Source organism: Vitis vinifera, chromosome 3 (assembly GCF_030704535.1).
Source record: "Vitis vinifera cultivar Pinot Noir 40024 chromosome 3, ASM3070453v1".
NCBI lineage: Eukaryota > Viridiplantae > Streptophyta > Magnoliopsida > Vitales > Vitaceae > Vitis > Vitis vinifera.
In genome coordinates, this window is record NC_081807.1 from 1,355,306 (window position 1) to 1,378,644 (window position 23,339).

Below are 23,339 nucleotides of genomic sequence, written 5' to 3' on the forward strand. Positions count from 1 at the left end.
GAACCCAGATGCAGGAGATGAAGCTTGAAAATGTGAATCTCAATAATGAACTACACCTAGAGGGGGGTGAATAGGTGTTGTAGAACAATTTAAAAATTCGAATGTCCTTCAAAGAAAAAAGGAAAGAAAGCCATGCAAGTCACTTGGAGTGACTCAGAATCATGTCAATCTAGTGAAAAAAAATCCAATGCTGTTGAATTTGGTTGGTCTCCACCTAAGGTGTTGGATAGAGAAGGAAGACCAACTAATGTTATCAAGCCTAAGTTGGAATGGGATAGAGGTGACAATGAAGCTAGTGAGAACAATGCTAGAGCCATGTATTCTATCTTTAATGCCATTAGCACGGATGAATTTCGTAGGATAGCCACATGTACTTCGGCTAAGGAGGCTTGGGATATTCTCCAAGTGACTCATGAAGGAACTAATGCCGTGAAAGTGTCCAAGCTTCAAATGTTGACATCTAGGTTTGAGACCATTAGGATGGATGATCATGAGAACTTTGGAGAGTTCTATGCAAAACTGATGGACATAGTGAATTCTAGTTTTAATCTAGGTGAGCCCATCCCTAATTCCAAAGTGGTTAGAAAAATTCTAAGATCTCTTCCGGAGAGATTTAGAGCAAAAGTCACTGCCATTGAAGAGTCCAAGGATGTGGATTCCTTGAAAGTGGATGAACTTGTGGGTTCACTCCAAACCTTTGAAATGACTCTTGGATCACCTAGGAAATCAAAGGGCATTGCCTTGAATGCCATTAAAGAGGAGTCCTTAGGTTTCAAAGGTGAGGGTAATGAGAAAATGTTGGATGGAGAGGTTGCTAAATTTCCTAGAAAATTCAAAAAATACATGAAGTTCAGGAAATATAAGAAGAAGTCCAATGAAGATGCTAGAAAATGGAATAATTCAATGGGAAAATCAAATGTAAAAGACAAAAAGAAAGACAAGAATATCAAAATATAAAGTGAGAGAAAGAGACAATGAACACCAGATTTTTAACGTGGAAAACCTCCGAAGAGATCAAAAACCACGGGCCTATCACCGATTGAAAACTCCACTATGAAGAATAAAAACTGAGTACAAGGTTTTACCTAGCTCAAGCCAACCAATCCTTCCTGGAATACTTGACTAGTACCTTCATTTTCAGCTTCTCCTTTTGAAGCACACTTGGAGTCCGCACCAAGCTCAATCTCGGCCTCTTCTTGAATCCACACAAGAAGAAAATGGGTTTTTGCACAAACCCAAATAGAATGAGAGATTGAGATATGAAGGAAGAAAGGAATCAACCCATTTGTTGCTCAAGAAAATCCATTAAAAACCAGTTTGGAAAACATTAAGAGAAATGGATTTTCTTTGCAATAAAAAACCCCAACTTAGGAAAGCAAAAACGAGAAATGAAGAACACTTGGAGTGTGGCTGCTCTCCCCCATTTTCTGCAGTCACTCTACTTAGAAAATGAGAGAAGATTGGTTTTTAAAGTGTAAAAAGAAACCCTTAATCTAATGGCTGAGATTTGATCAAAAAAACATTAGTTGGATAGATCCACCCCTACACTTAGATCGATCCAGAAACAGAGGAATGAAATCCTTGCACCAAAAACCATTCTTCCCAACTTTCTAACACATTTAAAGATTAAAAACCGGGTTGATTAACACCCAAACTCGACTACATACCTCGACCTCTTAGCAAAGTCTTAGTCTTCAAAGTCAAGTAGTCCGAATAGGAATAGGAAAGCCGAGTTAGGGGACACTTAGGAATTTTGTCCGGAATTGCCAACCTAGCTAAACACTCACAAAGCTGACAAAGCCGATTCAAGAATGAAAAGCAAGACGAAGGTGGGAGAGTTGAATGGGATACCGGTGTTGCTGAAGGACAGTATAAATACCAAAGATATGTTGAATTCAATTGCTGGGTCATACGCATTGTTGGGGGTGGAGGTGAGTGGAGATGCGACGGTGGTGAAGAAGTTGAGGAACGCCGGAGCATTGATACTGGGGAAGGCTAGTATGAGTGAGTGGTGTTAGTTTCGTTCTTTGAAAATTCCCCGAGGTTGGTGCACAAGAGGTGGACAAGCTAGGCGTCGTGAGCTTGCATATTTCCTTTCTTTCTTTATTTCTTTCCATATCTTGGTTTCACTATTTTCTCCTTTTAAATTTGTTTCTACTCTAAAGTAGATTCTAAAGAATTTCGACAAAACTATTATTGATCTTGTTCAAAAGAAAGTTTGCTAAATTTCGATCAGAAGTTGGAGTTAACGATCGATTTGAAAGGATTAGAGGCGCAAGAACCCTTCTTGAGTGATTTAGGCCAGAAGTTGAAGTAATAATTCAAAAAAATTTCAAAGAAAAGAAAAAAAAAAGAATGCCTCAGATTCTTAGCCAATATTTACTCTGTGACTACTGAATTACGTGCAGAATCCATATGTTGATTCCGGAGATCCATATGGGTCAAGTAGCGGATCTGCAATATCAGTGGCATCCAACATGGTGGCCGTCTCGCTTGGGACTGAGACCAATGGTTCCATCATCTGCCCAGCTGATCATAACTCCGTTATAGGGTTTAAGCCCACCGTTGGACTCACCAGTCGGGCAGGCGTCATCCCTATTTCACCCCGGCAAGACAGTGTTGGGTAACTGTAAGCTACCTCATGTCTGATATCATTAATTTATTAAAATCTCAAATACATTCATTATGCCATTTGTATGGTACATGTTTATAAGTTATATTCCACGTCAAATAGTGAAAAAAGTTTGTATGGGTGTATGTGTATGATGGGTTTTTTTAATCTCGTAAACATGTTTTAGAGTTGTATGAATTTTTTGGATAATATCTATATGATTGAAAATGAATTGTTACAAATGTTATTATAGACGATCTTACACATGGGTGTAAGAATTCATTCTCTTTTTAAGCTCATAGATCTTATGAATTATTTGAATCCAAAATAGACGATATCTATACGATTAAACCAACAAACAATATCCATATGGGTCTATGAGTTTAGAGCAAATAATATTTAAATAGATAATATTTACATGATTAGAAGTAGATTACTACACCTACTATAACAATTGCTTCTTTGGCCTAAATCAGAGGATATGTCGGATATTATGTCAAATGAATTTTGTTCAATAGTTAGTAAGACATTTCTCTACTGTAGGCCCATATGCAGTGTTGATGTCTCGCGTCCCAGGGATCCACGCTGCTGCCAAGTGGATGCGCGCTTTCAACCAAAAATGAGTTTTGACTCAATCGATCCTACAAAAGATGTCCGGTGGTTTTGTTAGTCATGGCTTCAGAGATCAAGCTATTGTCATTTTTCTGGGATATCATACTTACCTTTTTCTTTGTGTGAAGACCCTTTTATATAATGTTAGAAGCTCTGCTCCCCTCTTTAATGGTGGGAAGACTTTTTGGCTTGTCATGATGTCCTCAAGGTGGTGACACAGTCATCATCACCTTGCAGGCGGCTGCCAAAGCTCGTGAGAGGTGACTTGCCATCACCCCTGTCTTTTCGCTCTGCAGGCGACGGAACGTGGGTTGTGACAGGCTGTCTGGGATGACTCAACAAGGCTTGCTCCTTGCAGTCAATGATTCGGACAATATATCCGGATAGGATAGAGCATCACCCGGGTATGATATTTGAGAGTGCCATATGCCCCCCCCCCCCTAGGGGACCCGGATAGGGGTGCGCGCCACGTATCCTCTTGGGGGGTACAAATAGAGTTGATCTGGACAGCGGTGCGTGCCACGTGTCGTCGGGGGGGTCCCTACATGCAGGACTGTGTCGGATGCGGTTTATGTGCTGGATGCTATAGTAGGTTTCGACCCTAGAGATAGCCAGGCAATAGAAGAAGCATCAAAGTTCATACCGAATGGTGGCTACAAACAATTTTTCAACAAAGATGGGCTTACTGGAAAGAGATTGGGTGTTGTGAGGAATCCATTTTCTTACTTTTACAATGAATCCACTGCTATTCTAGCCTTTGAGGCTCATCTGAACACATTAAGGTAGAAGATACATATGCTTTGTTCCATATATAAACAAAGTCTGATCTCATGTAATAAACATACATTGATTTGGCATCCAGTGATCACGAGAATTTTCTCTTGGAAATTGCAGGCAAAGGGGTGCAATTTTAGTGGACAATCTGGAAAAAGAAAATATTGATATCATCATGGACCCGAATGAATGTGGTGAATCAACGGCCTTGTTGGCTGAGTTGAAGCTCAACATAAATGGGTATCTAAGAGAGCTCACCAGCTCTCCAGTGAGGTCCTTAGCAGACATTATTGCCTTCAACTTGAACAGCTCTGATCTAGTAAAGACACCTGAAAAATGGATTATTGTGTTATTCCAAGTTATGAAGGTTATAAATTAATGCATTATATAAGCTTTGTGTCATTGCAAGAGAAGACTGATGAATATGGACAGGAAGTCTTTATGGCATCAGAGATGACAAATGGGATTGGGGAGGAAGAGAGGACGACAATGGAGATGCTGGCAATTCTGTCACGTGACGGCTTTGAGAAACTGATGAAGGAGAATGAGCTTGATGCGACTGTGACACTGGGTCCGGGCATGGCCCCTGTGCTGACCATTGGAGGTTACCCAGGAATTACTGTTCGAGCTGGGTATGATGAGGATGGAATGCCCTTTGGCATATGTTTTGGAGGACTAAGGGGGATGGAGCCGAAGCTTATCGAAGTTGCTTACGGTTTCGAACAACCTACAATGATTCGGAGGCCTCCTGCTTAGCTCCAAATGATCATTTAGCCATAAATTAGGTCTTTCTCAAGTAATGTCTGGTGGCCTAATGAAGGGTATTTTGTTTCCGATGATAATAATAGAGGAATGGTTCGTATATGTTGTTAATTCTAGTGATAATTGATGTTAACATGCTCGTGATTATAAAAAGTGTTTCTAATTATTTTTTGAAATTCTGATCAAATGGGTTTTGATTGAACTTTTTAATTAATTATGAGTATTCTTTTTTACAATTTATTTCTTGATTGATCTCAGAAACACCAGGCCTGTGTGTCCAAAAATGACGTTTGCATTAGCACAAGTAGACGTGAGTCTGTGACCAGGCCTCTCTGTACAAAAATAAGACTGCAAACACTTGAGCTCAGCACAAACAGCTGATTAAGAAAGCAGACAAAGCAGAGAGAAGCAATGGTGTCTTCAAATTTTGCCATGCTTTCATTACTTCTCATCAGCTTCAGATCCTTTTGTTTTTAAAAACAATATAGAGGTTGTTCTCTGAATCTTGTGTCTTTTTTTTTTTTCAATCTTGTTTTAAAAATTTATAATTTCAAAACAATTGCCAAACATGTAAAAAAAAATAAATTAAAAGTTGTTTTTTATATTTTTAAAACTGTTTTTAAAAATTCCAACAAACATGTTATTAATCTTACATAATTGTTTCAATTTAAAATTGTATTTATATTGTTTAATCTTTTTAATTACTATATACTGTTTTGAAAATCATATTGGATTTTCTGGTTTGGTTCTCTCTATTAAATCAGATATTTGAACCAACCCCAAAGGCATTGAACCGATGGTTAGAATGGTGAACTGTTGGACCGGGTGATTCCATATGAATTGAACAGTTCAACTCCTCTGCTCTTCCTTTCATTAAATGAGCCTAATTTAAAACCCACCTCCTCTCAGACTTTTAAGAAAAAAACACCTAGCCGTCTTCCATTTAATGATATTCGATAAAAACTCAACCCGATTACCCCTTAATGTGCCATACCTTGATTTAGACATGACTTATTGAGTTAGCAATCCACGTCTCATGTGGGATTCATGACTTGAAGTATAAGAAAAATGAATGAATTAAAACTCACCTAAAGGATTTAATATTTAGTAAAATCCCAACCCAAACACCTCTTAACGTGTCATACCTTAATTCACGTGTTGTAGACATGACTTGTTGAGTTAGAAATCCACATCCCATGTGACCTACAACCGAGCAAAACACCCGCTAAGGCTGCATGCACTTTATCACTTACAATGCAAATAAAAAAATGTATATGTTTATAAAATATTTATAGTATTAAAAAAATAATATAATATTTTCTAAAATTAGTTAAAATTAAATAATTAATTTTTTTTCATTTTGAATATATTGACATTTAAATATTATACATATTTCATTTAATAAAATTCAAAATATTAATACATTTATACTTATTTTTTATAATATCAAAGATAAAAAATTAATATATTGATTATATATATATATATATATTTTAATTTTTAATTTTTTTTATTTTAAATAATATAAATTATATTTTTATGACGTCATTAGTTCGACTACCGATTCGATTACTGAACCGTGAACAATAACTTTTTCGGTTTAATGACCATTATATTAAAAAACATTGGATACACACTATATATGATATATTTTTTTCATTAATATTTGAATATTTAATGATAACAATTTGAAGGATTTTTATGCTTGATGAAAAAAAAAAACACATGTAATAATAAGAATGATAATAAGTTGAGTCAAATAATAATAAATTTTAAATAGCGGGAAGATAAAATATATGTGAAAAGAATTTATTTTATAAAGATAGTTCAATAATTTGACTATAGGAGGAAACATCGACAAAGATTTCCCACCCCACTATAATGAAAATAAGAGAAATAAAATATGTGAATGATAAAGTCCAAAAAAAAAAAAATTCAATTTGAATGTTAATGTTACACAAATAATAGTAAAGATTGTATGGTTTTGTGGTATTAAATAAATGGATGTTACATTTGAATAATAAAAATAATTAGGAAAGTTATAAAATCGAGGAAAGATAAAAATAAATGATATAGTAGGGGTATTTTGACATTTTGTTCTTCAGGAAGCTACTAGATTAGCTCCAATGGGTGTGCACAGAGGCTATGTTAAGCTTCTTCCATATGGTTTTGCCGGGATAATGGAAAAATCAGGGGAGAATAGTTGTGGGGATTTGAGTTTTATCAAGAATATTGGTGGGTTTGATTTTGGGGAAGGTATTAGATTTGAGCCATCAAAGCTTATTCCGAAGTTTCAGAGACAGGCTGATGAGATGAATCTCTTCTGCTTCAAGGCTACAACACCGTTTTGGATGCAGAAAGCCCCGGCTTGCTTCGGTCAGTATTTTTACTTTTCTTTTTCTGGGTTTTTTTTTTTTTTTTCTCTTTCCCTAATTCGCTTATTGCCTGTTGCATGCATCTTACAATCCTTAATACTGTGAATTGAAAAAGTCTTCGCTCTTCTTCGATCAATTAAAATCTCCCATTTATTAAACGTGGACTTGATAAATCCAATATTGTTTCTCCTATAGGTTGATACTTTCTAGTCTGAAAAATTTGCACTTCTCATGGACACAATGGCAATGGCAATGGCGTTTAAGATGCTTTCTCTTTTGCTCCTCTGCGGATGCTTCTTTTCCAACTCCTTTGTCATCGAAGAAGCCAACATCAAGGACATCCAATGGACATTCTCTCAAAACAAGCTCGTGTCCAGACAGCTCGTTGACTTCTACTTGCACCAGATCGAGGCCCTGAATCCAGAGCTTTGCAACGTCATAGAGGTGAACCCAGATGCACGAGAGCAAACGGACAAGGCCAATGCAGAGATTAAAAGCAATAAGGAGTTGGGGGAGCTGCATGGGGTACTTGTGTGTTGAGATATTAGGAATGCTTTCCTTATATCATTCTTTCCTTATATCATTTAGTGTTGAGATATTAGGAATGTTTAGATATTAGGAAAGTTGAGATATTATGAATATTGAGATATTAGGAATATTGAGATACTAGGAATATTGAGATATTAGGAAAGTTGAGATATTAGGATATTAGTTGTTATTTCCTTATATCATTCTTTCCTTGTATCATTCTTTCTCATTCTTAGAATGGTGATTACCCTCTATATATACTCTGTACATGAACGAATGAAAGTATGAATGAAAAAAACTACCATTTATCAATTTGAAGATGGTATCAGAGCCATGGAATTGAAATCCTGGATATTTTGTCACTATGGTAGTCCGACAGCGATCAACCATCCTAAGACAAGCCCTAATATTGATAAGTCAACCTTCAAATGCACTCACTTCAATAAGACTGGTCCCACCAGTCTGGATATCCCACAATTTTAAAGCAACGACTCTTGGTATGACCAGGAAAACAATAAGGAACCGAGGGTTTGAACCATGGACCTTTAGATCATGTTTAGGCTATCAACACTTTGTTATTAATTATAATAATCGTGATCAACAGAAGAAGGATCCCAAGAAAACCTTGACTGCAACTATTGCCGAAATAAAAACAGAGGCTAATGTTGCTGAGAAAGCCTCTGCATTGGTAGCCGCTACTGATCATGGTGGTAAGTTTTTAAATACTTTTACACCTGTTATTAATAGTGCATGGATAATTGATTCTGGTGCTACAGATCATATGACTTTTGATTCTAGACAGGTTTCACCCCTTAGACCTTCCTCACAAAAAATTATTTCCACAGCCAATGGTAACACAACCCCAGTCATTGGGGAAGGATCCTTAACTCTTACTGATACTTTGAATTTGGATTCTGTTTTAGTTGTTCCATCTTTAGATTACAATCTTTTGTCAGTTTCTCAAATCACTACAACCTTATCTTGTATTGTCATTTTTTGGCCTGAATTTGTGTGATTAAGGACATCCAAACAAGACAGACGATTGATTGTGGTATTAAACGGGGAAAACTCTATTACTTGGACTTGCAATCAAAGGATTCAAATAAGTTGCAACAAGCCTTGATGGCAGATGGATCTGAGGGGGAGAAGAAAAAGTTTGAAATTTGGTTGTGGCATCGACGTCTGGGACATGCTTCCTTTGGTTATTTAAAAAAATTGTTTCCTAGTTTGTTTGCAAAGAGTGATATTTCTGGTTTCCGTTATGATATTTGTGAATTGGCTAAAAGCCATCGTGCTTCGTTTTCGTTAATTTTGAATAAAAGTCCGTTTCCTTTTATGGTTATACATTCTAATGTTTGGGACCCATCCAAAGTCCCAACTTTGAGTGGCTCACGTTGGTTTGTTACTTTTATTGATGATTGTACCAGAATGAGATGGTTATGCTTGATGAAGACCAAAGATGAAGTGAACTTGTTGTTTAAAAATTTTCATAAAATGATTGAAACTCAGTACAATGCAAAGGTTCGGGTTCTGCGTAGTGATAATGGTGGAGAATATCAAAGTTCTGATCTTCAAAAGTATTTGGAAGGACATGACATCATTCATCAGACTACTTGTTCCAATACACCCCAGAAAAATGGAGTCGCTGAACGAAAAAATCGACACTTGTTAGAGGTTGTTCGTGTTTCCTTGATAGCAGCAAAAACACCGATATCTTATTGGGAAGAAGCAATCACATCTACCGCATACTTGATCAATCGGGTACCTTCTAACTCAATTAACTTTCAAACACCTCTCCAAGCTCTTACTAATGTCGTAGTTGCCCCAACCGTCCCAAATCTACCTCCTCGTGTTTTTGGTTGCGTGGCATTTGTGCATCTACACAAGCACCAACGCACCAAGTTAACTTCCCATGCATTGCAATGTGTGTTTGTTGGATATGCATTGCACAAAAAGGGATATCGATGTTACCATCCTCCAACTCGACAAATGTATATTACAATGGATGTGGTGTTTCATGAAGATTCAATGTATTTTTCATCTGAGTCTGAACTTCAGGGGGAGTACCATAAGGAAATTTAGATTCTCGATTATGATTATCATATCTCTGAGGAAGATGAATCTGGACAACCTGGACAATCTGAACTAGTGAACCAGGAAGTGGGTGAGTTGGATATGGGTGGTCAACAATTTGGGTCTGAAGATGTCTTCACTAAAATACCAAACCAATCGTCATCTGTTGAGGGTGTTCTTAATTTGGAACCTGATCCTTTCATGAAACAGTTACCACATCGTCATAATAGAGGTATTCCTAAACCCACATATGAACCTGAATTGTCTACTATAGTCGAATATCCCATGAGCAACTATGTGTCTACCCATCGTTTGTCTGAATCAAATAAGCCATTTGTAAATCAATTATCTACTGTATCTATTCCTAACAGTGTGCAGGAAGCCTTAGCTGATCCAAGGTGGAAAGCAGCCATGAATGAAGAGATGAAATCATTGCAGAAGAATGAAACATGGGAACTCGTAGAATGTCTACCAGGAAAGAAGCCAGTTGGGTGTCGTTGGATCTATACTGTGAAGTACAAGGTAGATGGTAGTATTGAACGATTTAAAGCAAGACTGGTAGCAAAAGGGTACATTTAAACTTATGGAATTGACTATACAGAGACATTTGCACCTGTAGCTAAGATCAACACAATTCGAGTATTATTGTCTTTAGCTGCAAACCTAGATTGGCCATTACAACAATTCGATGTGAAAAATGCCTTTCTGCATGGCGAGTTATCTGAAGAAGTATATATGGATCTTCCACCAGGATGCATGGTGTCAGAAAAGCAATGTCAGAAGGTGTGCAAATTGAAGAAGTCATTATATGGGTTGAAGCAATCCCCGAGAGCATGGTTTGGAAGGTTCACAAAGTCAATGAGAGCTTTTGGCTATCGTCAAAGTAATTCAGATCACACTTTATTCCTAAAAAAGCAACATGGTAAGATTACGACACTCATCGTATATGTGGATGACATGGTAGTTATAGGAAATGATCCTGAAGAAAGAAAAGCTCTGCAAAATTATCTATCTAGAGAATTTGAAATGAAAGATCTAGGCCCTCTGAAATACTTTCTTGGGATTGAAGTTTCTCGATCAAGTGAAAGAATTTTTCTGTCTCAAAGAAAGTATGTCTTAGATCTTTTACAGGAGACTGGAATGTCGGGATGTCAACCTGTTAATACACCAATAGAAGAAGGTCTGAAATTGTGTGTTAAGCCTAATCAAGTATCAACCGATAAGGGAAGATATTAGAGACTTGTGGGGAGATTAATGTACTTAGCTCATACAAGACCAGATCTTGCTTATGCATTGAGTGTAGTGAGTCAATACATGCATAATCCTGGAGAGTAACATATGAATGCAGTCATGTGTATTTTGAGGTATTTGAAGAATGCTCCTAGGAAGGGAATTTTGTTTGCTAAAAATGTTGATCATCAGAGTATAAAAGTATATACTGATGCTGATTGGGCTGGTGTAGTGGATGATAGGCGATCTACATCTGGTTACTTTACCTTTGTAGGTGGTAATCTTGTGACATGAAAAAGTAAGAAGCAGAATGTTGTCGCTCGTTCAAGTGCAGAAGCGGAATTTAGAGGTATGACTCTAGGACTTTGTGAGGCATTATGGCTAAGACTCCTCTTACAGGATTTAGGTTACCTATCTAAGCAACCAATCCGATTTTTTTGTGACAATAAAGCCGCATGTGACATTGCTCATAATCCAGTACAACATGATCGTACAAAGCATGTCGAGGTGGATAGATTCTTCATTAAGGAAAAATTGGATGATAAGATTGTGAAATTGCCTAAGATTCGATCAGAAGATCAATTGGCCGATAACCTTACCAAAGTTGTCTCAAGTCAAGTGTTCTCAAAATTTTTAGACAAGTTGGGTATGTGTGACATCTATGCACCAACTTGAGGGGGAGTGTTGAGATATTAGAAATGTTTAGATATTAGGAAAGTTGAGATATTATGAATATTGAGATATTAGGAATATTGAGATACTAGGAATATTGAGATATTAGGAAAATTGAGATATTAGGAAAGTTGAGATATTAGGATATTAGTTGTTATTTCCTTATATCATTCTTTCCTTGTATCATTCTTTCTCATTCTTAGAATGGTGATTACCCTCTATATATACTCTGTACATGAACGAATGAAAGTATGAATGAAAAAAACTACCATTTATCAATCTGAAGACTGTGTTGTTGAAGGACAGTATAAATACTAAAGATAAGTTGAATACAACTGTAGGGTCATATGCGTTGTTGGGGGCGAAGGTGGGTGGAGACGCGGCGGTGGTGGAGAGATTGAGGAAGGCAGGGGCGGTGATACTGGGAAAGGCTAGTATGAGTGAATGGTATCAGTTTCGTTCTTTGAAAACTCGAAACGGCTGGTGTCCAAGGAGTGGACAGGGTGTGGTGAGCTTAATTGCTTTCCTTCTTCCTATACTTGGTTTCGTTATTTTGAAGATTAGGTCTAAATTTTGTGACTTGTGAGACATGCAGAATCCATATGTACCATCGGGAGATCCATGCGAGTCAAACAGCGGATCTGCAATATCTGTAGCGGCCAACATGGTGGCTGTCTCGCTTGGGACTGAGACTGATGGTTCCATCATCTGCCCAGCCGATGTGAACTCCGTTGTTGGGTTTAAACCCACTATTGGACTCACCAGTCGGGTAGGTTGTGGACCCTCACCCGATCCACCGGACCGACGTGACTCGCTTTTAAAAGAAAAGAAAGAAATGAAAAAGTTGGTGTTTTCCAGTTTTGAAAAACCCGCCCCCGATGAGGAACGGTGTTGTTTGGAGTCGCCACTTACTTTTTATTTTTGTTTTTAAAATGGGGAAAATTAAGTAAGAACAAAAACCCCTAATGACCCCAATATGGAAAAAGCGGTCTACGAAACTAGATTCTGGGTCCGGGGATCAGGTTACCCGTTGGGAAGGTACCTCATGCGAGGTAGCACCCCTCTAGGCCCGAAACTCGGTCTCTACTAATGAATTGGGTATGTGGGAGCATATGGGTCAAAGGTCAAATGAAACTCTAGGCTAAATAGATGTCATGAATCACACAATCCTAATTGGTATTTGGCATGCATATGAATTCAACCAAACAAAACAATGGATGCGTACCTGTGGTCCCTAGCCAAGCGTTGGATAAAAGGTCAGCCAAACACAGATAAACACATAACAAACATTCAAGATTAAGCACCATGCATGCATATGAATTCAACAACCAAAGCCAACGATGTGTACCTGTGGTCCCTAGCCAAGCGCTGCAGCAGAGGGTGAGTCAGTCACGTAACATGTATTCAAAATCAAGCATCAAAACTTGTGCCAAAAAGGAAGATAGCTGGTTGAAATGAGGTAAGGGACTCCCCAAATGTCATACAAATCGAACTAGACTCATCTAGACCACACCACCCATAACTTCAAAATTGCCCATACTAACTGAAATCAAACACTGACTTAAACCTTCAAGATGGCTCACAAGTGCCCTATAGCAAATGGGTTTGAGCCCCCATGGATAAGGGCTCGAAAAATGCCAAAATCGAGGGCTACCTAAAGTCCTCCAGCAGAACAGGTTGAACTGGTACAACTATTGAGAAGAATTCCCAAATTTTTCTAGAAAACTCCTAAATGAGTGAGGATTCAAACAAAAGAAACAACACTCAATCCCGAGCCCGGACGAGTGAGAACCAGATAAAGAAAGACAGGTGTTCCTCATGGCTGACAGAGGCAGCCAGCTATGGTGCTGAACCGGTTGAACCGGTTCCCAACTAGTTCAGCCGGTTGATAAAAAATCCCAAATTCGGTCAGAAAGTTCCTAAGTGATTAAGGAAGCGAACAAAAGAAACGGTTCTCAATTCCGAGCCCGGATGAGTGAGAACCAGACAAAGAAAGACAAGTGTTCCTTATGGCTGATAGAGGCTGCCAGCTATGGTGCTGAACCGGTTGAACCGGTTGGTAAAAAATCCCAAATTTGGTCAGAAAGTTCCTAAGTGATTAAGGAAGCAAACAAAAGAAACGGTTCTCAATTCCGAGCCCGGATGAGTGAGAACCAGACAAAGAAAGGCAAGTGTTCCTCATGGCTGATAGAGGCTGCCAGCTATGGTGCTGAACCGGTTGAACCGGTTCCAAACCAGTTCAGACGGTTGGTCAAAAATCCCAAATTCGGTCAAAAAGTTCCTAAGTGATTAAGGAAGCAAACAAAAGAAACGATTCTCAATTCCGAGCTCGGATGAGTGAGAATCAGACAAAGAAAGGCAAGTGTTCCTCATGGCTGATAGAGGCTGCCAGCTATGGTGCTGAATCAGTTGAACCGGTTCCAAACCGGTTGGTAAAAAATCCAAAATTCGGTCAGAAAGTTTCTAAGTGATTAAGGAGGCAAAAAAAAGAGACGGTTCTCAATTTCGAGCCCGGATGAGTGAGAACCAGACAAAGAAAGGCAAGTGTTCCTCATGGCTGACAGAAGCTGCCAGCTATGGTGCTGAATCGGTTGAATTGGTTCCAAACTGGTTTAGCCTGTTGGTAAAAAATCCCAAATTCGGTCAGAAAGTTCCTAAGTGATTAAGGAGGCAAAAAAGACGGTTCTCAATTCCGAGCCCGGATGAGTGAGAACCGGACAAAGAAAGGCAGGTGTTCTTCATGGCTGACAGAGGCAGCCAGCTATGGTGCTGAACCGGTTCCCAACCGGTTCAGCCGGTTGGTAAAAAAAATCCCAAATTCGGTCATAAAGTTCCTAAGTGATTTAGAAAGCAAACAAAAGAAATGGTTCTCAATTTCGAGCCCGGATGAGTGAGAACCAAACATAGCAAGGTCAGATGTTCCTCGTGACTGACAGAGTCAACCAACCATGGTGCGAAATTGAAAATGATGAATGAATTAAACTTGAGCCTAAACGTGATTCTAACACATCAAGAAAACAATCATCCTCAACAGTAATCCTCAACCATTCATAACCAATCAACAACAAACATGTGTGACCTTTATTATCCACACCCAAGCAATATAATCTTCACATCAAAGGAAATAAAAGAGGATGAGAAAGAAGAAAAAGCATACGAAGACGATGAAGATGACCTGTAGGTAAAAAAAATTCAGCATACTTACCTCAGAATCTCCGCCAAATATGATCCATGTACGCTGATGATGACTTCCAGAAACCGAGACGTTGTAGCTTTCCTCCACGCTCTCAACTCAGAAGATGCTCCCCACCCTCTGTTCTTCTCACCAACAAAATATCCTCTCTCTCAAAAATGCCAAAAGGTATTTTGCTCTCCTATCCTCTCACCTTTTATACTCATACCCCTCTCAGCATTTGAGCCTCCTGGGTTCCTTTCCCTTCAGCACCGAAATCCCTTTCATCAGCATGGGAACCACACCCCTCATTACTCCTCTTAAACTTACAAGACCAGCTCACTCCTTCAGTTTTCAGCTTACTTCACCACCAAGAATCCATATGGATTCGTGGTGGGCTGCAAGGAACCCAAACCAAGGCCTAAAATGGACCCAAAACATTTCCCAAAACCGATCTGAAGCTTACGGGCCTGAGCCATGTAGGATTTGGGCCTCAAAATTACTAGAATTAGTGTTTTACCTCAGTTTACTCAATGAACCGGCCGAACCGGATGCCAACTGGTCGAACCGATGGAAAAAAATTCTGAAAATTTGACAGAATGTTCCTAGTAGAGTAAGGAATTCATTAAAAAAAAACGGTGCGTGATTCCAAGTTCGGAAGAGGGAGATATGATAAAAACAATTACCAAAAATCAGTGTTCTACACCGGCTGACTCGATGAACCGGCTGAACCGGCTGCCAACCAGACGACCGGTTGCAAAAAATTTTGAAAATTTTACAGAATGTTTTTGGAAGAATAGGGAATCCATAAAAAGAAACGGTTCTTGATTCCGAGTTTGGATGAGGGAGATACGATCAAAACAAGCCCGAGTGCTCCGAACCTCAACATGCCCCTATAAACCCCAACTAAGCTAAAACATCGGGATGACCCCACTTCCTTCCTATAGCGTGATGTGAACGACTAGGAAAATGGCCATGGTGACCCTCCAAAATGAACCACATATACACCACAATGGACCACAAACAAACCCACACGAGGCTCGGACACCGACTAAGCCCAAAAGGGGCCCTAGTGGTGCCATATGCGAACGATGGGTGGATGTGACACCCGAAGGATAAATGCCAGTGTCGAGGGACAAAATTGAGGGTCTACACAGGTGTCATCCCAATTTCACCCCGACAAGACAGTGTCGGGTACTATAAGTTACATAGCTTTGAAATTGATTATTGAATCTCTAACACAAACATTATGCTATTAGGAAACTCTATGTTTATACAGGCCTATAAATTATGAAAGTAGAGCTTGTTCTATATATAGCGTTGATCAGATGTTTCTCTACCACAGACCTATATGCTGGAGTGTGCTGGACGCAGTTTATGTGCTTGATGCTATAGTGGGTTTTGATCCTAGAGACGGTGAGGCAACAAAAGAAGCATCCAAGTTCATACCTGTTGGTGGCTACAAACAATTTCTCAACAAAGATGGGATTGCAGGAAAGAGATTGGGTGTTGTGAGGAATCCATTTTCTGGATTTTACAACCGATCCACAGCTATTTCAGCCTTTGAAGCTCATCTCACCGTATTAAGGTAGAAGATATATATGCTTTGTTATATATATAAACATAGTCTAAACTCATGTAATAAACATACCATTGATTTAGTGTCCTGTCATGTGAATTTCTTTGAGGAATGCTGCAGGCAAAGAGGTGCAATTTTAGTGGACAATTTGGAAATAGAAAATGTTGATATCATATTGAACCCCTATGAAAGTGGTGAATCAACGGCCTTGTTGGCTGAGTTCAAGCTCAACATAAATGAATACCTGAAAGAGCTCACCCATTCTCCAGTGAGGTCCCTAGCAGGCATAATTGCCTTCAACTTGAACAACTCCGATCTGGTAAATACTCCCCAGAGTGGGGAATGAGTTATGAGAACTCAGGCATTTGCTAATTGGTTTTGTAGATATATGAATTAAGCCTTGTGCCATTGCAGGAAAAGACTGATGAATATGGCCAGGAAGTCTTTATCGCAGCAGAGATGACAAATGGGATTGGGAAGCAAGAGAGGATGGCAATGGAAATGATGGCAAATCTGTCTCAGGATGGGTTTGAGAAACTGATGATGGAGAATAAGCTTGATGCAACGGTGGCACTGGGTTCAGGCATGGCCACTGTACTGGCCATTGGAGGTTACCCCGGAGTTAGTGTTCCAGCTGGGTATGATGGAGATGGAATGCCCTTTGGCATATGTTTTGGAGGACTGAAGGGGATGGAGCCAAAGCTTATTGAAGTTGCTTACGGATTTGAACAAGCCACAAAGATTCGGAGACCTCCTACTTCCCCTAATAACTTATTGTGTCCTAATGAGCCATTGTAAGAGTTGGATTTTGTTTTCCGCAATAACAGTGGTTATATATGTATAAATAAATAATTAAAATTTTTGAATAACTATTTTTTATCATAACTAACAAATAGTTATGTTTCTAAATTTGTTTATTAACTTTTCAAGCAATTCTCTTAGTTTTTCTAAGTTATCCAAAGGTCATCCGAAAAATTTTAGTGAGGGTCTATAAGTTCATCTATCTTTAATAAGTCTATATCCTTGGACTCTTTAGTGGTAGTCACTTTTGCTCTAGATCACTCATGGTAGAGACCTTAAATTTTTCTCATCACTTTAGAGTTAGGGATGAGTTTACCAAGATTAAAGGTAGGATTCATAAAATCCATCAATTTTGTATGGAACTCTCTAAAACTCTTATGATCCTCCATCCTAATAGTCTCAAACATAAAGCTTAACATTTGAAGTTTGGATACTTTAACGACATTGGCTCTTTCATGAGTCACTTGGAAGATATCCCAAACCTCCTTAGCCTACATGTAACAATACCAAAAAATTCATATGTGCTAATAACATTAAAAATGGAATATATGGCTCTAACATTATTTTCACTAGTTTCATTTTCACCTATATCTCGTTCCAATTTAGGTTTGACAATATTTGTTAGTCTACCTTCTCTATCAAATACCTTAGGTGGAGACCAACCAAATTCAATAGCATTCCAAACTTTTTGTTTGCATTTTGAGAAAAAATATTGCATGTGTACTTTCCAATGAGAATAATTTCACTGGTTAAGAATTGTGATCTCCTAATGAAAGCTCCTTCTTAATAAGATTTCATGATTAAGATTCAAGAATTGAAAAATGATTTTTATAGTAAAAATCCGTCCATATACCAATTGAGGATGAATTGAATGCAATTCACATGCAAATGAATTAACATTCCCCAACCTAAATTCGTAAGAATAATTAGCTCCTCAACACATTTCTAATTACTACTTAATATCATAATCAAATTAAATAAAAAATTATTTAATATTTTCAAAAATCAAACTCATTTAAACTCATTTTTCACCTATCCAACATATGCTCAAGTATGAAATTGAGATCAATAAACAAGAGAGAAGAATAAGAGAGTGACGATAACACCAAATTTTAATGTGAAAAATCTCCTAAGAAATAAAAAGTTATGGGTCTACCAATGATCATAAGTTTACACTATGAAAAATAACAAACTGAGCACAATGCTTTACCTAACTCAAGTTTATATATCATTCTCGAACTACTTGATCAGTAGCTTCCAACTTCAACTTCACACCTTCTTTTGGAACACATTTACAATCTAGACCAAACTTAATCTACATAAGAAGAAAATGAGTTTTCATTCAAACCTAAATCAACAAGAACACGATAGATACATGAAATAAATGAATAAGCCCGTTTTTAAGAAAATCCAATTGAAAAACAATATGAAAATCAAGATAAAAGAAAATTTTCTCAAGAAAACAAACACTTCCAATTTGGAATAAGAAAGAGAGCTCAAATGGAGTGAAAAACGGTTGTTTTTTTTTTTCCTAAACTAGAAACATTTGAGTTAAATATGAAGAGGAAACCTTGATCGAATGACTAAAAAAAGATCCAACAAAAGATAGACTAATCTTTCTTAAATATTGATCAATCCTGGAATAGGGTACAAAAACACTTAATAAAAAAATTGTTGGCTCAACTTCCTTAACCCTTTTAAAAATCAATAGTTCAAAAAAAAAAAAAAACAGAAAAGCAATTGATTCACATTCATCTACACTATCAGTTAGATACTTTGGTCTCTAAGTATTTTTAGCATCTTGATCTTTACCAGGTAGACCGATGATTTTTCACCGTTTTCACCTATTTTTCATTTGATTAATAATTAGTGGCCTATATCGTTTCACGATGAAATTTCATCGAAATTTCGTGATATTTTTTGATATTTCAAACCATGCCCTTATCTAATACATTTATTTATTTATTCCAATTTTAAATTTTAAATTTTTAAAATTGTCGGTTGATAAATTTGTTAAAATTCCATCCAAATCGTTGACAATCTACGAACACAGCATCCAAGTCACAGCTCCGTGCATTCACGTGTTCTTCATTTCTCTCTAGCTGTTCTTTTGCGCTATTCACAAGCATCTAGATTTTTTTTTTTTTTTTTTTTTGCGTTGACTTCTAATCTGGGTTCCAGTTGTGGTGGAGTGTGGGACTGGAAAAAGGGTATTTTGAGTTTTGGAGAAGTCTCCTGTTGTTGATCTTGATTCGTTTGTTGGTGTTTTTTTTTTTTTTGCCTGAAGCTTTTCTGTGTTTTACTTTAATGGTCTGTAAATGGGTTCTCTGGAAAGCGGGGTTCCGGTGAAGAGAGACCCTCTTCTTCGCTCTTGATCGAACTAAGGCTAGCTTTTTCAGAGACCCATTTTGAGATTTTCAAGGTTTCTGTTCTTCAGGAAGCTGCTAGATTTACTCCAATGGGTGTGCACAGTGGCGATGTTCTGCTTCTTTGTGGTTCTAGTCCATGTGGTTTTGCCGGGTTTGATAATGGAAAAATCAGGGATTCATTGAAAAATATGGAGAATAGTTATGGGGATTTGAGTAGTATCAAAAAATTGGTGGGTTTGATTTTGGGGAAGGTATTAGATTTGAGCCGTCAAAGCTTCTTTAGAAGTTTCAGAAAGAGGCTAATGAGATGAATCTCTCTTCCGCTTCAAGGTTTGCTCTGGTCAGTATTTTTACATTTCTTTTGCTGGTTTTTTTTTCTTTCTAATTCGCTGATTGCATGTTGTTTGCATCTTACAATCCTTGAATAATCTGAATTGAAAAAGTCTTCACGCTTCTTCAATCAATTAAAATCTCCCATTTATTGAACGCGACTTGATAAATCAAATATTGTTTCTCCTATAGGTTGATTCTTTCTAGTCTGAAAAATTTTCACTTCTCATGGACACAATGGTAATGGCAATGGCGTTTAAGATGCTTTCTCTTTTGCTCCTCTGCGGATTCTTCTTTTCCAACTCCTTTGTCATCGAAGAAGCCAACATCCAGGACATCCAATGGGCATTCTCTCAAAACAAGCTCACCTCCAGACAGCTCGTTGACTTCTACCTGCACCAGATCGAGGCCCTGAATCCGGAGCTTCGCAGCGTGATAGAGGTGAACCCAGATGCACGAGAGCAAGCGGACAAGGCCGATGCAGAAATTAAAAGCAAGAAGGAGTTGGGGGAGTTGCATGGCATACCAGTGTTGCTGAAGGACAGTATAAATACTAAAGATAAATTGAATACAACTGCTGGGTCATATGCATTGTTGGGGGCGGAGGTGAGTGGAGATGCGGCGGTGGTGGAGAGGCTGAGGAAGGCGGGGGCGGTGATACTGGGAAAGGCTAGTATGAGTGAGTGGTATCAGTTTCGTTCTTTGAAAACTCGAAACGGCTGGTGTCCAAGGAGTGGACAGGGTGTGGTGAGCTTAATTGCTTTCCTTCTTCCTATATTTGGTTTCGTAATTTTGAAGATTAAGTCTAAATTTTGTGACTTGTGAGACATGCAGAATCCATATGTAGCATCGGGAGAGCCATGCGGGTCAAGCAGCGGATCTGCAGTATCTGTAGCGGCCAACATGGTGGCTGTCTCGCTTGGGACGGAGACTGATGGTTCCATCATCTGCCCAGCTGATGTGAACTCCGTTGTTGGGTTTAAACCCACTGTTGGACTCACCAGTCGGACAGGTGTCATCCCAATTTCACCCCGACAAGACAGTGTCGGGTACTATAAGTTACATAGCTTTGAAATTGATTATTGAATCTCTAACATAAGCATTATGCTATTAGTAAACTCCATGTTTATACAGGCGTATAAATTATGAAAGTAGAGCTTGTTCTATATATATCATTGATCAGAGGTTTCTCTACCACAGACCTATATGCAGGAGTGTGTTGGACGCAGTTTATGTGCTTGATGCTATAGTGGGTTTTGATCCTAGAGACGGTGAGGCAACAAAAGAAGCATCCAAGTTCATACCTGTTGGTGGCTACAAACAATTTCTCAACAAAGATGGGATTGCAGGAAAGAGATTGGGTGTTGTGAGGAATCCATTTTCTGGATTTTACAACCGATCCACAGCTATTTCAGCCTTTGAGGCTCATCTCACCGTATTAAGGTAGAAGATATATATGCTTTGTTATATATATAAACATAGTCTAAACTCATGTAATAAACATACCATTGATTTAGTGTCCTGTCATGTGAATTTCTTTGAGGAATGCTGCAGGCAAAGAGGTGCAATTTTAGTGGACAATTTGGAAATAGAAAATGTTGATATCATATTGAACCCCTATGAAAGTGGTGAATCAACGGCCTTGTTGGCTGAGTTCAAGCTCAACATAAATGAATACCTGAAAGAGCTCACCCATTCTCCAGTGAGGTCCCTAGCAGGCATAATTGCCTTCAACTTGAACAACTCTGATCTGGTAAATACATCCCCAAGTGGGGAATGAGTTATGAGAACTTAGGTATTTGCTAATTGGTTATGTATATATATGAACTACGCCTTGTGCCATTGCAGGAAAAGACTGATGAAAATGGCCAGGAAGTCTTTATCGCAGCAGAGATGACAAATGGGATTGGGAAGCAAGAGAGGATGGCAATGGAGATGATGGCAAATCTGTCTCGTGATGGGTTTGAGAAGCTGATGATGGAGAATGAGCTCGATGCAACGGTGACACTGGGTTCAGGCATGGCCACTGTACTGGCCATTGGAGGTTACCCCGGAGTTAGTGTTCCAGCTGGGTATGATGGAGATGGAATGCCCTTTGGCATATGTTTTGGAGGACTGAAGGGGATGGAGCCAAAGCTTATTGAAGTTGCTTACGGATTTGAACAAGCCACAAAGATTCGGAGACCTCCCGCTTCCCCTAAGAACTTATTGTGTCCTTATGAGCCATTGTAAGAGTTGGAATTTGTTTTCTGCAATAACAGTGTTTAAATACGTATAAATAAATAATTAAAAATTTTTGAATAATTATTTTATATCATAACTAAGAAATAGTTACGACTAAATTTGTTTAATACCTTTTAAAGTAATTCCCTTAGTTTTCCTAAGTGATGCAAATGTCATTTCAAAAATTTGGAGAGGGTTTACAAGTTCATTTATCTTCAATAAATTCACATCTTTGGACACTTCAATGATGGTTACTTTTGCTCTATTCGGAGAGACCTTAAAATTTTTCTTAATATTTTAGGATTAGGGATGAGTTCATCAATATTAAAGCTAGAATTCACAATATCCATCAATTTTGTATGAAACTCTTCAAAATTCTCGTTATCAACTATCCTAATAATCTCAAACCTAAAGACTATCATTTGAAATTTGGACACTTTAATGACATTGGTTCCTTCATGAGTCAATTGAAAAATATTTTAAGTCTCCTTAGCCAAAGTACGAGTAGCAATCTTACAAAATTCATTCGTGCTAATTGCATTAAAAATGGAATACATGGTTTTAACATTATTCTCATTAGTTTCATTTTCACCTCTATCCTATTCTAATTTAGGTTTGATAACATTTGTTAGTCTACTTTCTCTATCCAATCCCTTAGATGAAGACCAACCAAATTCAACAACATTTCAAACTTTTCATTTGCATTTTAAGAAAAATACTGCATTCTTACTTTCCAATGAGAATAATTTTCACTAATTAAGAATGGTGGTCTCTCAATAATCAACACTCCTTAACCTAAATTCATAAGAACAATTAATTTCTCAACACATTTCTTCAATATTTTCAAAGGATAATTAGGCCCATTTCAACTCATTTTTCACTCATCCAATATATATGCCCAAGTATGAAATTAAGATCAATAAATATAAATGAACAAAAGAGAAGAATGAGAGAAAGACAATAACACATTTAATGTGGAAAATTTTCTAAGAGATAAAAAAAGTCAAAGGTCCACCAATGATCAAAGCTTCCACTACGAAAAATAACAAACTGAATACAAACTTTTACCTAACTCAAGTCTATCTATTTATTAGAGTTTGATGACTCGAATTCTATTTGGTCTTATTTGAAAAGCTCGCAGTGTGATATATGTGGTAAAAAAAAAAAAAGAGATTTTTTTGGGGATCTTACTCGATTTTAGATTTATGAGATTTTACTTAAATTTGAA

General features: G+C 37.9%; 3 protein-coding genes and 1 long non-coding RNA gene across 4 annotated transcripts; all 4 read left to right on the forward strand.

Annotated features, from left to right (window-relative positions):
* Nucleotides 1-3,782: 3,782 nt before the first annotated feature.
* On the forward strand, nucleotides 3,783-4,836 carry LOC100248659 (probable amidase At4g34880). The gene has a single exon (XM_059735766.1). It carries the CDS (start codon nucleotides 4,334-4,336, stop codon nucleotides 4,751-4,753), a length of 420 nt encoding a protein of 139 aa, XP_059591749.1. The 5' UTR covers nucleotides 3,783-4,333; the 3' UTR covers nucleotides 4,754-4,836.
* A 2,044-nt stretch (nucleotides 4,837-6,880) lies between these two features.
* LOC109122362 (uncharacterized) lies at nucleotides 6,881-7,974 on the forward strand. Its single transcript, XR_002029754.2, has 2 exons — nucleotides 6,881-7,135; nucleotides 7,330-7,974. It is a non-coding gene; the product is annotated as an uncharacterized LOC109122362 (long non-coding RNA).
* Nucleotides 7,975-12,037: 4,063 nt separating this feature from the next.
* On the forward strand, nucleotides 12,038-17,220 carry LOC100265841 (probable amidase At4g34880). The gene is made up of 5 exons (XM_059735765.1): nucleotides 12,038-12,410; nucleotides 15,967-16,003; nucleotides 16,155-16,397; nucleotides 16,509-16,707; nucleotides 16,803-17,220. Exons 1-5 carry the CDS (start codon nucleotides 12,227-12,229, stop codon nucleotides 17,184-17,186), a joined length of 1,047 nt encoding a protein of 348 aa, XP_059591748.1. The 5' UTR covers nucleotides 12,038-12,226; the 3' UTR covers nucleotides 17,187-17,220.
* Nucleotides 17,221-19,217: 1,997 nt separating this feature from the next.
* LOC100260628 (probable amidase At4g34880) lies at nucleotides 19,218-22,192 on the forward strand. The gene is made up of 6 exons (XM_010648850.3): nucleotides 19,218-19,898; nucleotides 20,081-20,635; nucleotides 20,723-20,937; nucleotides 21,089-21,331; nucleotides 21,443-21,641; nucleotides 21,737-22,192. The coding sequence occupies exons 2-6, from the start codon at nucleotides 20,117-20,119 to the stop codon at nucleotides 22,118-22,120; spliced, it is 1,560 nt and encodes a 519-aa protein (XP_010647152.1). The 5' UTR covers nucleotides 19,218-19,898; nucleotides 20,081-20,116; the 3' UTR covers nucleotides 22,121-22,192.
* The last annotated feature ends 1,147 nt before the right edge of the window (nucleotides 22,193-23,339 follow it).